The sequence below is a fragment of the Dreissena polymorpha genome, chromosome 2, assembly GCF_020536995.1.
Source record: "Dreissena polymorpha isolate Duluth1 chromosome 2, UMN_Dpol_1.0, whole genome shotgun sequence".
NCBI lineage: Eukaryota > Metazoa > Mollusca > Bivalvia > Myida > Dreissenidae > Dreissena > Dreissena polymorpha.
Genome location: NC_068356.1, coordinates 74,029,596 through 74,045,141, shown reverse-complemented (window position 1 = coordinate 74,045,141; position 15,546 = coordinate 74,029,596). Strand labels below are relative to the sequence as shown.

The 15,546-nt window shown below is 34.0% G+C and overlaps 2 protein-coding genes across 10 annotated transcripts in view; one reads left to right on the top strand and one right to left on the bottom strand.

Moving 5' to 3' along the window:
- The window catches only part of LOC127867617 (PDZ and LIM domain protein Zasp-like), a 39,646-nt gene extending 28,855 nt beyond the window's left edge, over window positions 1-10,791 (top strand). For 2 of the 3 annotated variants that reach the window (XM_052408917.1, XM_052408916.1), the window contains exons 6-9: window positions 2,380-2,491; window positions 3,743-3,828; window positions 5,797-5,899; window positions 8,314-10,791. In XM_052408917.1, the coding sequence (XP_052264877.1) occupies window positions 2,380-2,491; window positions 3,743-3,828; window positions 5,797-5,899; window position 8,314 (302 nt within the window). In that variant the 3' untranslated portion in view covers window positions 8,315-10,791. The remainder of the gene's footprint in view (window positions 1-2,379; window positions 2,492-3,742; window positions 3,829-5,796; window positions 5,900-8,313) is intronic. The other variant, XR_008043583.1, reaches the window with a different exon arrangement.
- A 1,053-nt stretch (window positions 10,792-11,844) lies between these two features.
- The window catches only part of LOC127867614 (PDZ and LIM domain protein 7-like), a 56,924-nt gene continuing 53,222 nt past the window's right edge, over window positions 11,845-15,546 (bottom strand). For all 7 annotated transcript variants that reach the window (XM_052408911.1, XM_052408910.1, XM_052408912.1 and 4 more), the window contains one exon: window positions 11,845-14,257. In XM_052408911.1, coding sequence (XP_052264871.1) covers window positions 14,180-14,257 — 78 coding nt within the window. In that variant the 3' untranslated portion in view covers window positions 11,845-14,179. The remainder of the gene's footprint in view (window positions 14,258-15,546) is intronic.

Below are 15,546 nucleotides of genomic sequence, written 5' to 3'. Positions count from 1 at the left end.
CCGGATCAAAAACTAGGTCATGGGGTCACTTAGTGGTTTTAAACATTCAGCATGTTGTCCGCTCTTTAATTCAAGTAGTTTTCATCAGAGCCTCACCAAACTTGGTCAGAAGTTGTGTCTAGATAATGTCTAGGCCAAGTTTGAACATGGGTCATGGCAGGTCAAAAACTAGGTCACGGGTCACTTAGTGCGTTTTAAACATTGAGCATGGTGTCTGCTTTCTAATTCAAGTAGTTTTCATCCGATTGTCACCAAACTTGGTCAGAAGTTGTATCTAGATGATGTCTAGGTCAAGTTCGAATATGGGTCATGCCTGGTTAAAAACTAGGTCACTGGGTCACTTAGTACATTTTACACATTCAGCATGGTGTCTGCTCTCTAATTCAAGTAGTTTTCATTTGATCTTTACCACATTTGGTCAGAAGTTGTATCTAGATGATGTGTAGGTCAAGTTCAAACATGGGCCATGCAGGGTCAGAAACCAGGTCACGGGGTCACTTGGCGCGTTTTAAACATTGAGCATGGTGTCGGCTGTTTTTTGTGAAGACAACATGCAAATATTCTGTGTCAATGCGGCATGTGGGGATATTTGTCACGTCTGTGACAAAGCTCTAGTTTTTGTGTTGGCTTAACAAGTCTAAGCCAGGCCTGTTCACATGCCTAACGCTCAACCCTTGCTATGTAAAGTTCCATCATTTAAACCTTGTAAAAGTGGCATTTGTTGTGGCTGCTTTTGTGATACCGTTAACAGTTTCACAGCTTCAAAGTCATGAACTTGTTTATGGCCATGGACTGCAATATTGTTTTAAACATTCATGTGTGCATCAGATATTGTACCAGAACAATGTAAAGTGTGATACTAATAATTTGTGATTCTTAAGTTTGCTACTAACTTGTGATTTCCTCAGAAACAACTGAATGAAAGATTTACCATACATTTTTTATTTGATAGAAATTATCAAATTTATTGATTCACATAAAAGTTTCATAATAATACATTTTAAGTAACATTACAATGTAATTCAGTGTGTTTAACCTGCAATTCTATCATGTTTGAATACTAATTTATCAACCGCCAAAATAGGGATTGGGGATAATAGGAATGCCATTTGTGTGACAGTTGCCATGGTCAGTCTGTCCTGTCTGTCAGTCAGTTCATCTGTCATTATATACTTAACTTTTTTGTGTCTGTCCCATATCTACATGCACTATACCCTTTGATGGATGTTCATTTAATTTGCCTTAAATGTTTAGGGCAATTATAAAAAGTGTAGAAGAAAAAGAGGCAATTATGTCAGCTCAAGGTCATACTTCAAGGTCAATGATTTAAGCCTTCATTGTTGTGCCTGCTCAATGACCCTTTGAAGGATTTTCATGAAATCTTACCAGATCAAGGTCAAGGTTGTACTTCAAAGCCTAAGGTTTTAGCCTTTAAATTCATGACTGCTTCATATCTGCTATACCCTTTGATAGATGTTTATAAAACTTTGCTAAAATGTTAAATTCGTTGAGATGATATGAAGAAGTCATTAGTCAGTCAAATTGGCCAATGGTCATACTTCAAAGTAAAAAGTACTTCAAAGTAAAATGTTACAGCCTTTATTTTTGTGTACAATGTGTACACGGAATTAAAAGGTTAAGACAACTAAAGGTGAAGGTCATAATTTAATATCTTTTTTTAATAGCCGTTACTTTGAATGAATTGTTAATTACTGGTTGTACTATTTAGAGGAAAGTAAACAATTGTTATTTTAATGTGAAAGATGGTTATAAAATGAGTTAGTTTTCTTTTACTGACTATATTTCATCAAAGAACTGTGTTAGTCTTTTTACAATTCTCTCTTTACTGTAAGAAATTACTTCTACCTTGTTCAACCCATACATTTGTGACACCTTTTGTTGAAAAGTATCCCATTACATGTCAAGCGTGTCAGGATTTGTTTATTTTATATTGTTGGCATTTTACAGGCATTAATATGAATAGCTTATCACAATTTCATATCCATGATAGTTTGGACATGCTGAAAAAAGTACAAAATTAATGTTCTGTTATATTCAATTGGATGCAATTTGAGCCTTAACGTGTTAACAATTTTTAAGGTAGCTTGTTTACTCTAAAAACTATTCTTAAGGGTAAAAAAAAGAGCAGACACAATTAAACAATTTAGTCCCTAAGGCATTATCAATTCAGAAAGTGGCATAGGACACTTCATGAACAACTATTTTCAGAAATCTTTGTATCTAAATAGAACATGCAGTTGCAAATGGCTAGTTTTTCTATTTGAAACTCTCAAATCGATTGAGGCATGGCCTCAGTCAGTTAAATGTTTGGACACAAAATGTTTGAGGATTCATGTTGCATGTTTTTGTCGCTAACAGGTTCCCAGCCAGGCGGTTTCCGGTCTGTTAAGGCGCCAACGGCAACATCTAACCCTGCACCACCTCCAAAACAGGAGAGTATGCATTGTACAGGATGCGGGAATCTAGTCACGTGAGTTGCTAACATTATTTATTCTTTTTTTGGTTTGGTAGGGCAATGAGAAGACAATTGTTTAAACTACCGGTAGTCATTGTTATGTTTTCTAACAAATCACACTGTAAATAATTAGTTAAAGCGAATCTTCACACTTGTTTAATTTTTTCCCAAGTACTAGTAAACGCACATGCTGACTGGTAATGCATGGTTAGTTATTTAAACTAGATAAAGTTCTTCATTAATTAACAGTGCTTAAACTATTATGATGAAGTTTATTGTCATCAGGTTTATGCATATTTGCTTAATATTAATTTGCTTAATATTAATGTTAGAAACAGATATTTGTTATGTTTAAACTGATGGCATAGATGTATTTACAGTTTATGCACAGTTAAATAAGTTTTGTTAATATGCATTTCTGTAGATGGGTTTAAATACATGAATGGTTGTAGCACTGGAGAGAAGGTTCGGTGGTTGAGTATAAAGACTGGTGCTGGAGAGCTAGAAGTGGTGCGACGGCCGGAGCGCCGCTATTGCGCTTGGGAGATTTGGGAGCTCGGTAGTTGTAGAGTTATTACACCAGAACTATGAATAAATTACTTGAACTTGAGCTTGTGTTGTTTTTGTTGTTATTTTTACAACCCTGCATGGAAGAAGCGTTATACCAAACAGTATATTTTTATGATATTTTGGGTTATGGAACATATGACAATTATATGTACATATGTATGTGTTAACAATTAACACATAGAATTGTTAGGCTAAATGTAAATTAACATAAAAAAATGGATCTAAAAATTTATGGCCATTAAATTAATTAAATGATTAGTTTTTTAGCAACTTCTCCTGTTTATGCATTGCTTTAATTCTTACAGCAATCATTCTACAGTCGATCACTGCTTTTTAAGCACCATATATTATAATAATCACTAGAAAGAACGGAATTATTAAAAAAATAGTTGTGGGTATATGTTTATTTATTCAGAAATAATAATTGTTAGAAATAGTTATGCTTAGTTGATTGATTGTTAACCCTTAAAGCGCTGGAGCTGAATTTTAAAGGCCTTTGCAAACAGTTTGGATCCAGATGAGACGCCACAGAACGTGGCGTCTCATCTGGATCCAAACTGTTTGCTATTCTGATAGTATTCTTTGAAAAAAATTCGAAGAAAATGGTAATTTTAGAAATTCAACAGACGACATTTTAGCAGACGACAAATTTCCCAGCATGCAAAGGGTTAAGTTTGATACTTTCCTTCACTTCAGGGGTGTGTTTGTGAGGATCAAGGGTATGCCATATCATGAGAAATGCTTCAAATGTGCCCGCTGTGGAGTCTTCCTCAAGCAAAAAGGTAAGAGGTCACTTCACTAGGATGTTTTAATGTCCATAAGGGGTAGGAGGCATTAAACATTTCACTGGTCAGACTGTGTGTCCGTCTGTAAGCCAGTACGTCTTGAAACTTTTGTATAAATCTCCTCTTTTACTTCTGGGCAGATCTCGCTTAAACGTTGAATAATTATATGTTGTTGATGATCTTAAAGATATTAATTTCGGCAAAAAACGTTAATTCTTTTGACCACAATAATTTCTCTTGGGATTTAGTGTCAATGTGAGAAGATGTAAAAATAAAGGGTTAAATTTATTTTGTATGATAACAGGTTAGGCCAGACGGCATATGCAGTTTTTTGTCAAAAATAGCCAATTTAAGTTCACCCTTCGGAAAATTATTTAGGATCATTCAACTTACAGAATACGTATTTCATAACATTGTCATGGCATTTGTTTTCAATCAGCAAAAAGTTTATTTGAAAATAATAAAGCCTTCTATATCCATATGCAAATTTCAAAACATAACTCTTTCAATCAGTTCCGGTTAACTTTTTGCTGCATTTATCCCCCCTTTAAGCATAATACAAAAGCTTTCTTGCTAAAACTTTGTTGATTTATTCCTTTACCTAATGTATATTTTAGACACTTATCATTTTGTTTTTATGGGGGCATTATGGTAAATTAAATACAAATTAATCGGAACTGCTGATTATCCGGAACTGGTTGACAAACTGTAATTTTGTCATAATTTTGGCCCTTGTCTGTTTTGTCACTTGAGAACTCATAGCTGCAAAATTGTGTGTTTTCAACACTCCTCTGTCACTTTTGGGTGCATCTTGCTTAACTTTTCACAGTTAAATGACGTTAATGCATAGATGACAATTAAGGTTAGGAATTAGGAATTTCAACAAGCAGTTTTGGCAGAATTCAGCCCTTGGTCTTTTTTCCACCCACGAAAATATATGTGGATTTTATTGTGTTGGAACATGTGGGAGCATCAGTGTCTGTGATACATCTCTATTTAAATGGGCTTAGTATTTTGTTTTTCGGCTTTAATTGAAGCATACTCAGAAATGATTTTCTTAGACCACCGTAAACGAAAATATTAGTTATGCCCCCCTTCGAAGAAGAGGGGGTATATTGTTTTGCTCATGTCAGTCCGTATGTCCATATGTCCATATGTCTGTACGTCCGTATGTCCGTCCACCAGATGGTTTCCGGATGATAACTCAAGAATGCTTAGGCCTAGGATCATGAAACTTCATAGGTACATTGATCATGACTCGCAGATGACCCCTATTGATTTTCAGGTCACTAGGTCAAAGGTCAAGGTCATGGTGGCCCGAAATAGTAAAATGGTTACTGGATGGTAACTCAAGAACGCTTATGCCTAGGATCATGAAACTTCATAGGTACATTGATCGTGACTCGCAGATGACCCCTATTGATTTTTAGGTCAAAGGTCAAGGTCACGGTGACTCAACTTAGAAAAATGGTTTCCGGATGATAACTCAAGAACACTTAAAATGGTTTCCATATGATTACTCAAGAAAGCTCACTCCTAGGATCATGAAACTATTATAGGGACATTGATCATGACTCGCAGATGACCCCTATTGATTTTCAGGTCACTAGGTCAAAGGTCAAGGTCACAGTGCCAAAAAACGTATTCACACAATGGCTGCCACTACAACTGACAGTCCATATGGGGAGCATGCATGTTTTACAAACAGCCCTTGTTTCAATAAAATTAAATAGGTTGAGTGCATTGGTAATCCATGTTTTATGGAGACACTGCAGACTTTGTCTCCTTGATAGAACCAATACTTTTTTCTTTTCTTGAAAATCTTGTGAACATAAGATATGGTAGCTTAACACTCAATTGGCTCTTAAACTGAGATGTATCTCATTTAAGTCTTTGGCTGACAGAATTTTTTCTTAGTTGATTTTAGCGTGCAGAAGCTCTTAATAGGGTAAATTTATTTTGCAGGTTATTTCATGATTGAAGGACAACTCTGTTGTGAGGTGCACGCTAGGCAGACGGCCCAGGCCCCTGGGGATAATATGAGATACGCTGGAGCTGTTTATAATTAGTAAGATCATCAGTTGTCATTTGTATGCTTGTCATTTATATGTATCTTAAATAAGGTCATCAAGTGACATCAGTATGCTAGTTATTTATCATTAGTCAGATCATCAGTTGTCATTAGTTTGCTAGTTATTTATCATTACCGTAATTACTCTATGTTTTTGGACACTTAAAGATTTTTTTGTTTTTCGTGTCCGAAAACTTAGATACGAAAAATATTCACAAAATACAGGTGTCCGAAAACTTATAGAGTCGAAAATTGAAGTGTCCGAAAATAGCGTCAATTGTATCAACGACTACTGGTAATAGCGTGCGCTTGTAAAATACCTTACCGTATAGTATAAATTACAGTTATATATGTTTGCACTGCATTTTAAAGAATTTTAAATGCTTAATTTATTTGACAGAAAGTAACTACAAGCTGTACTTTGACCAACGAGTTCAAAGATGAGCATGTGATGTACCGATACTCGCTAGTATGAACCTGAAATTAACGCAATAAAAAAAGCAAACTATGAATTCTTTGTTTGTTCATTTCCGATAGTTGTTGTCTAACACCTTTCATTGTTCGTAAAACTTGCAATAGGGTGCATCACACTTTGAAGCGTTTAGTATTTGTCACAGTTATTTTACTGAGAAGGGGTAGTACCATTGCGGTAGATAATTGAACTGTTAATTGGCACTACCCCTGGTAATTTTCATAACGCTTATGCTATCGGGGGAAACCATTGTTTAATACCGGTTTACAAGGTTATCTACCCAATAATGCAAATGTATTGGTCCGTTGCCCTCAGGCATGCACCTGGCATGTTTTATGATGTTAATCTGGTTGTAAAACCCCATTATCGAATTGTCATTAAATATCAAAAACAGGACCGAAATTTGGTAAAATAGCGCTGTAAAATATACTGTCCGAAAACTGAGAGACATTAATTATGGACAAAAACATGTGTGTCCGAAAATTAAGAGTCACGAAAAATAATTATTTTTGCTAAAAAAAGGGGTGTTCGAAAGCTTAGAGTGTCCGATAACATAGAGTAATTACAGTAGTCAGATCAACACTTGCCATTAGTTTGCTAATTATTTATCATTAGTCAGATCAACACTTGTCATTAGTTTGCTAGTTATTTATCATTAGTCAGATCAACACTTGTCATTAGTTTGCTAGTTATTTATCATTAGTCAGATCAACACTTGTCATTAGTGTGCTAGTTATTTATCATTAGTATGATCAACACTTGTCATTTATGTGCTAGTTATTTATCATTAGTTGTCTTTACTATACTGGTAGTTTATTATTATCCCCTGCCATAGGCGGAGGGATATTGTTTTGGCGTTGTCCTTCTGTCCGTCCGTCTTTCCGTCGGTCTTTCCGTCTGTCTTTCCGTCCGTCCGGCACTTTTGTGTCCGGAGCCATATCTTGGAAGCGCTTTGGCAGATTTCATTGAAACTTGGTATGAGTATATATATGGATAAGAGGATGATGCATGCCAAATGGCATTGTACACCATCTGTTAATTACGGAGTAATGGCCCTTTGTATCTTGAAAAAATGCTTTTTTGAGTGTCAAATGTAACACTTTTGTGTCCAGAAACATATTGGCGGTTGATATCAATTCAACGAATTTGCTTGTTAATTAGGTCATCAGTTGTCATTAGTATGTCGGTCATTTATAATTATTTAGATTATTGCTTGTTATTAGTATAGTTAAGTATTAATCTATTGACTTTAGCTTGATTGCATGCCTTAAGTTCATAGAAAGATTGTCATGTCCATTTCCTGAAAAGAACCAGTATTTTATGTCTTAAGATGATCCTAAGAACGCTTCCTGAGTGAGAATTTAATCATGGACTTTCTGATCGCTAGGCGGACACCATATCCACTTCACTATTGTGGCGTATATTAGTGTAGCAACTATTGTGTCATCAGCATGGTACTTGTTATAAATGGATTAGAATTTACATCAAAACCGTTTTCTTCAAGAGAGTTTTAAGGATGCAGAGATGAAATAATAAGTTTGATCTAGTTCGTGCAATAACATTCAGATTCTTTTAAACCCTTGCACCATAAAAAAGATGCTAATCAGTTGCAAATTGATCATTTATCTTTGACAAAATGTATAACACTTCTGGGTATGAACCACATAATGCTAAAATGGGTAATACCGGAATGCAATATGCGGCCAGGTAAAATCCAGACCAGCCTGCACAGTTGCATAGAATGGTCAGGAGCTACACTGTCCCCTTAAAAGTCCTTCAAGGTTTCTCGTCACATTAGCAGACAGCAAAGCTCATAACCAGCTTGTGCGAATGCATGCGGGACTCTATGGCATACGACCCATTGCTGCATGGAACGGGTCGTATAATATAGTTTACATTACTTCATGATTCCACATGTTGTTTTTTGGTATATTTTCAGATATGCACGGGGTGGCAGTATATGATAGGATGCAGATGTTTCCTTATGTGTGATGTAGTGTTTCCGTAGTAACAAAATGTACACCTTGTGACCTTCACCTTAATCTTACCTCATCTCCAAATCAACCAGGAGAACAAAGATTGGATTTCAATTGGATTTTCATTGAGTGCCTTATTTTTTATTTTATTTTTTGGGTGAACAATCCTTTGTGAATTCATTTTTGTCTCCTTGACATGTCTTTAAAGTTATCAAATATGTTTCACTTGCTACTTGCTTTTACTAAATTAAGTTGTATGAAAGAATAAACATTGAGGAATAAAACATGATATTGTCATGAAAATGGCTTGTTTTTTAATGGGTGGATGCACAATTGTTCTGTTAACATGCTGTGTTTAAATTTCAAGGTTTCTATCATAAAAGTTTTCAATTTAGTGTGTACAAACAAAGCACACATTTCATTATATTTCCATCAAATTTTTTAAAAGCTATGTAAAGATTGTGGGTTAAACTACATAGTTTGTATGTGTGCAAGTTAAGGCCTTAAGTACTGATAAATGTATCATTTTATTCACTGGCATAATTGATGATTGTATAATATTTAATATATTCAAGGACAATTTTTCCCCAATAGTTTTTAATGGTAGAAACATTGCAAAAGTTGTTGATTTACATTGGTTAGTTTATACAAGAAATCGGGCATTATTTTTTTGAATATATATTTTTATGTCTTTGATATTTGAGCAAGTCCTTACACATCTGGCATTTACGTAATTTTTTTAACTTGCAGTTTTTTATCAGCAAACATTTTTCAATATTTACGCGTAATGTGATGTTGGTTTGCCAATTATATGCCAGCAAATAATAGCATTATGTAATTTTTAAATAAATGTTTTGAATATTTTCTGCAAATAAATACAATTGAAAAATTGTATGTTTCGGTGCTAATTTTCATCTACTGATATGGTCTATTGTTTGTTAATATTTTATATTCTGAGAAAACCATTGATATATGAATGTTATGGCAATATGTGGTATCAGTTCTGTGTTGGTGCTATTTGGTTTGTTGTGAGATTTGTTTAGATATTGTAGTGTGTAGTGTACATGTACAATGTTGTTTCCTATGTACTTAACTTATGTACATAGTTTAATGTTTATTTACTTGTTATTGTTTATGTTTTTTTTATAAATGGCACGCAAAGGTCAGTAAAAAGTTGGTATATTTCATATTAATAATGCACATTTAAGTTCTGTTCTTCCTTTTTGTTTGATTATTTACTGTTCAGTGGTCTAAAGTTGCACAGTTGAATGACTTTATACATTTGTCCCATATTTTAAATGCCATTATGAAAAAATGCTTGTTTTACGTCTTTGCTTTAAAAAAAGTTAAAGCTGTATTGTTAGATTGTGTTTTAGTGAAAAACAAATGTACCATTTTCCTCAATAAAAACTTTATTGTACCAAGATGACTATGTAACGTAAGCTTATTTGACATCCTTCGGCTTCTTGTTTTCTGTTGAACAAAGTCATAATATGCTCCTTACATGTATGTGTGTTTGAGTTTCTATGTGTGTTTTTTATAATTTACCTTGATCAGAGAAAAAATGCATGCAACATTACCTTTCCTCTCAGGTGAGCATTTTAAAATTAGCATAATAATTACCTTTTGTTTTATTTAATACTTTCCTATTTTTATTTATTATTCATTTTCACTATAACATTTTCCCTGATGGTGTGTTAATTTGCCAAGTTTCATGGATGCGGATTTATGTAAACTAGCAATATTGTGGGTTTTTCGTAGTGTTAGTCCATAGTCATGCAAGAAATCTGTCTAGAATTGCTCTTGTTTATGTTCATATTGTTTTTCTCTACAAATGTTTAATTCTCTATCGCCATAATTATAAATTCTATAATGAGGTCAGCAAATGACTTCATAGGGTATGCAATACATCATTGTTATATATCGTATAGTATTTGACATCTGATTCAGTTCTCTAATATAATTATAAAAGTATAGATGCCATAATCTTGTATAAAAATGATCAATTATATTTTGAATATTAAAAGGAGTTATGTATATTGTTAATTTAAAAATAACCGTTTATCATATATTTTTGTTTGCGTCATGGTTTGTGATAAATGAAATCTTTCACACTTTCAAGACATCTACAAAATGTGCACCTACATGTAGACATCAATTTATGGAGCAAATGAACACACTAAAATATTTCAGAATGTTATGTTTCAAACTTTAAGTATAAATGTTAGGTTTATATTCTAATGTATTTAAGAATGGCGTATGGAAACATGTACCCTGTTTAAAAGACTTCATTGTTTGGCACTGCTTTACTTGGCACTGCTCATGTTAATGATGTTTAACTGCAATAGCTTGGCAATTCTTTTACCCTGTAATCCTTCATGAATCTTTGAGTTTGTTACCAATATATTATACATAGATCTGAATAAATTTGTTGAATTGGAGCTCCATCTTGCTTATTTTTCATGGTTTGTCCATGTTTGTTTGATATGATACAATGGAGTTACAGGAATGCTTTTTGCATAGCCATTTGATCTATCATTCGTTCACACATGTTTGACATGAAACATATTTCATTTTCAAAATGAAATTCATTGAAGAATTTCACCAATTGAATGAGTGTATGTAGTATTCTGTGATATATGAGCCTAGTCACACAAAAATGGGTCTTATGTTATATGCTTCCAGCATAGCAACCGAGGTGTGGTCTTTGCATTTGCTCAGTTTGTTGAAGAGCTACTGTTTCTGATATAAATTAACATAATAATGTTTTTTCATTAGTTGTAAGGGTAGCTCTGCACAGGCTGCACAGGCTGGTCTGGAGCTATTCTGGCCAAATATGGCATAAGTCCCATTTGAGCATTACACAACTTGTATAAGGGCATCTTATGGCATTAAAGTCCCATTTTCGCATAACAGTTTATAGAATGCATTGGAACTTCATTACAATTCATGTACTGGTATGTGAATTCCACAAAATCTAGTGTAAATGAAATACTGGTAGTCTTAGAGAAGAATGGCATTGCTTGTTTACGAATACTTAGAGGGATCAAACTTGGTGGTTATCAGTACCTTGCTTGTCATTTATTGATCATTTGCAAGAAAGATAACTGCAACAAGATTTTGGACTAGCAGTTATGACACTACAATTACTGAAGTGTTCTTAAGTCTTTGGACTTCATCAAACTAGATATTGATGAGTATGCACTTAGTGCCCAATTAGGAACGTTCAAGCATTGAACACTTCTTTTCCAAACCTGCACAACCAATTGTTGTTATTCAGAACTCAGTGAAAACAGAAATCAGAACTTATTTGCTAATTTACATGAGGTACATTTAAATATGAACTTGATCCACAGGGTTATGCATTGTTTTTCACACTAAAGGAATCTAAAATCTTTTGTCAATATGCAAATAGTCACGTGATACAAGTATTTTGGGATAAGTTCAATTCTAAATAAAACTATTGGGATATGGTATTTATAACAAGATATAAATGACTTTTTTCATACACTTTATTGGTATTACATCAATCCAAGGTAACTATTGAGATGGGAGTGTAGTCACAATATTGGAACATTCAGTCATTACCAGCATTCTATATGCTACTGCATACAAGTCAACAGGCAACAAAACAGCAGCAAAAAAAGGTTCAGTCGTATTGTAGAATGAAACCATGCATAGATATTTTAAAAAGATTGGATAAAAGGACATACAATATTTTAATAAAGGAGCAAAGCAGTGAACATCAATGAATATTTATCAATATATAGAAGATTTGCCTATTGTCTATACAGAAAAAAAATCAAAAAGGAGTATTAGCCATTGAATAGACAAAAATTGTATTGAGAAGACATTTGTTTTTATATTAAAGACATAAATGGTTAGAAATTGTAAATTTTTGTCAATTAATTCCAGGCATAATTACTGCAAACGTTAATTCAAAAAACAAGAATGTGGAAACAAAACTGAATTATACACAGCATTCCCAATTTATGAGGTAAAAACAGAATGTAAGGCACAACAAATCTGATATGTGGACAGTATATCAAGAAATTTTAGGCTTTTAATTTTGTATCACCAAAAAAAATAATCTTTTTATTCAACACTGTAAAAATCTTTTCGCAAACAGGCTCAATCTTAATAATTAATTAACATTTAAGACGTATACAAATTGAAAGTACATTGTTGGCACTAAGAATCAATATATCCTGTATAATAATGTTTGTCCTTTTTCTGATCATAAGAAATGTACCGGTATATACAACAAGGATGATACAAAAGTAAGCTGCTAGGAAAATAGCTCCACATTTTAAATAATATGGCATAAAAACAGTCCGACATACAACTGGTGAAATTCAAATAATATACAAAACAGCAACATCAGATAGATTCTTGTATACATTTAACACATACAGCACATTTGTAACAAACTTGCAAGAAAGGCACTATGAACAGGTATAAAACAACTATCTATCAAAGCCTGGATCTAAACAAGATAATTTTGCCAAGCGTCCATAACAAGATACAAACAATTTTGCCTGAAATGCAGTTTTTGTACACAAGCAACTCCCATGATACACATTTCAGTTTACCCCAGTCCCATTTGCTCAAAAAGCACAGGTTAACATGGCTACAAATAAATACAAGTAAAAATATACACAACATCAAATAAAAGTGTGGACTTCATTGTCCAGTATTAAATTGGGCTAAAAGTCTTCATAGAAGTATTCATTATATTGGGATGAGTCTCAGCATATTCCCATAGAATGACAATAACTGAACCATATTTCTTTCGATAAAAGTTACAATTCTTTTATTTCTTTACACTATTGTCATTCTTAAAAAGTTTTTGTTTATGATCATTTTGGAAAAAATGTTAACGTTTACAGGAATGCTCAGGGCTCTGGGAAAACAAGGCATAATACAGCTTTCTGCTTCTTTTAATTTATGCTTTTAAAGAAGTCTGTAAACTGCATCTGATCAGCCGAGCTGGGCTGATATTTTACGCACATGCATTAAACCTGGTTCCCAGAATGCCACTCATGTTACTTATTTTACAATGCTGGGCATAGTAACAATTAATTCAAAATATAGTACAAACATTATGCTATTTCATAATATATTACTACAATGAATGTGTACATGAATACATGAGTAAATTTCAACTAGCATTGTACATTATATTCCAATTTGAACACATATGTAAATGCATACAGCTCTATCCTTCCATGATTGGAAATAGAGAAATACTACAAAATGTCTTTACAGGAAATACACAAGCTTTTAAAAGATATTTATGAGAGATACTATTAATAAAGCTCCGATACTCTTAAAGAATAAATGTAAACATTCATGCCATTTAAAACAAAACATTTTTGCAAGAAGTGTGTACTCAGGCACTTTAAATGTTTTATATAACTACGTGGCAAACCATGATCCTGAATTGTACAAATTATTTGGCTCTGATATGTACAAATGTATTATTAAAACACTCAGATTTAAACATTCAAACTATTCTCTAATCCTAGCCGTTTTACAGACAACATCGCTGCAACTTCCCATAACATCCATGATCTTTTCTCATAACAAAACCATAAATAACCCTCTAAAAAGATCCATCAAACAATCATAACACATCGTTATATAGCATAGACACTAGCTTCAGAAATTGTCTCCTTTGATTTTCTTAAAATATTATTGGCAAGTGAACATCTAACAATGAACATTGCAATACAAGAGAATATTTCACTGCAACAGGCTTACAAACTAAGGTGACAGTGGTTAAAAGAACTAAACTGGTTACTCCCTCTATTTGGCTCGTGTAGCAGTTTATCGAGCATGCTTTTTGCAAAAGGGCTTTCCCGCCTTTGCATAAAATGCCTGCCCTTCTAGATTCACTTGGCAGCTCTAAAAAAAATAAGACAAGAAAATCATTGAAGAAGTATAAGCAACATGTTCAAATTGTTTTTTAACAAAACAAGAATATCTGTGAAACTGATGGATGCTCCCCGATGTGTTAATAAACACCTAAAAAAATCTATCTTTATCCTCGGTGACCTTGACCCAGTGACCTCAAACCTCATCAAAAGGTAGAGGTCCATGAAAGGTACCTACAAGGCAAATATGAAAGAGATCGGTAAAGTATTGAAGGTGCTACGAGAAACTGTTAAAAAAGTGTGACCGAAAAATCTATCAATAGCCTCGGTGACCTTGACCTTGGCCCAAGTGACCTCATCAAAAGGTAGAGGTCCATGCAAGGTAATTACATGCCAAATATGAAAGAGTTCGGTAAAGTATTGAAGGTGCTATGAGAAACTGTAAAAAAAGTGTGAAGGAAAAATCTATTATTAGCCTCAGTGACCTTGACCCCAGTGACCTCAAACCTCATCAAACTACATGCCAAATATGGAAGAGATTGGTAAAGTATTGAAGGTGCTATGAGAAACTGTAAAAAAAGTGTGACAGAAAAATCTATTATTAGCCTCAGTGACCTTGACCCCAGTGACCTCAAACCTCATCAAAAGGTAGAGGTCCATGCAAGGTAACTACATGCCAAATAGGAAAAAGATCGGTAAAGTATTGAAGGTGCTATGAGAAACTGTTAAAAAAGCACGACGGAAAAATCTATTATTAGCCTCAGTGACCTTGACCTTGACCCCAGTGACCTCTAACCTCATCAAAAGCTAGAGGTCGATGCAAGGTAACTACATGCCAAATATGAAAGAGATCGGTAAAGTATTGAAGGTGCTATGAGACACTGTTAAAAAAGCGTGACAGAAAAATCTATTATTAGTCTCGGTGACCTTGACCTTGACCCCAGTGACCTCAAACCTCATCAAAAAGGTAGAGGTTCATGCAAGGTACATACATGCCAAATATGAAAGAGATCATTAAAGTATTGAAGATGCTATGAGAAACTTTTAAACAAGAGGACCTGAAAGGCCCAAAGTCGCTCACCTGAGATAACAAGATATTATTGGGACAAATTTTCTGACCAAGTTTCACGAAGATCGGAAAATAAATGTGGCCTCTAGAGTGTAAACAAGGTTTTACTATAGCCATATAAGGAAAAATGCCGTGCCCCCTGGCAGCCATGTTTTCAACCAAAGGGCATCATTTTTTAACTCATCCAAGATATTATCGGGATGAATCTTCAGACCAAGTTTCATGAAGATCGGACAGTAAATGTGGCCTCT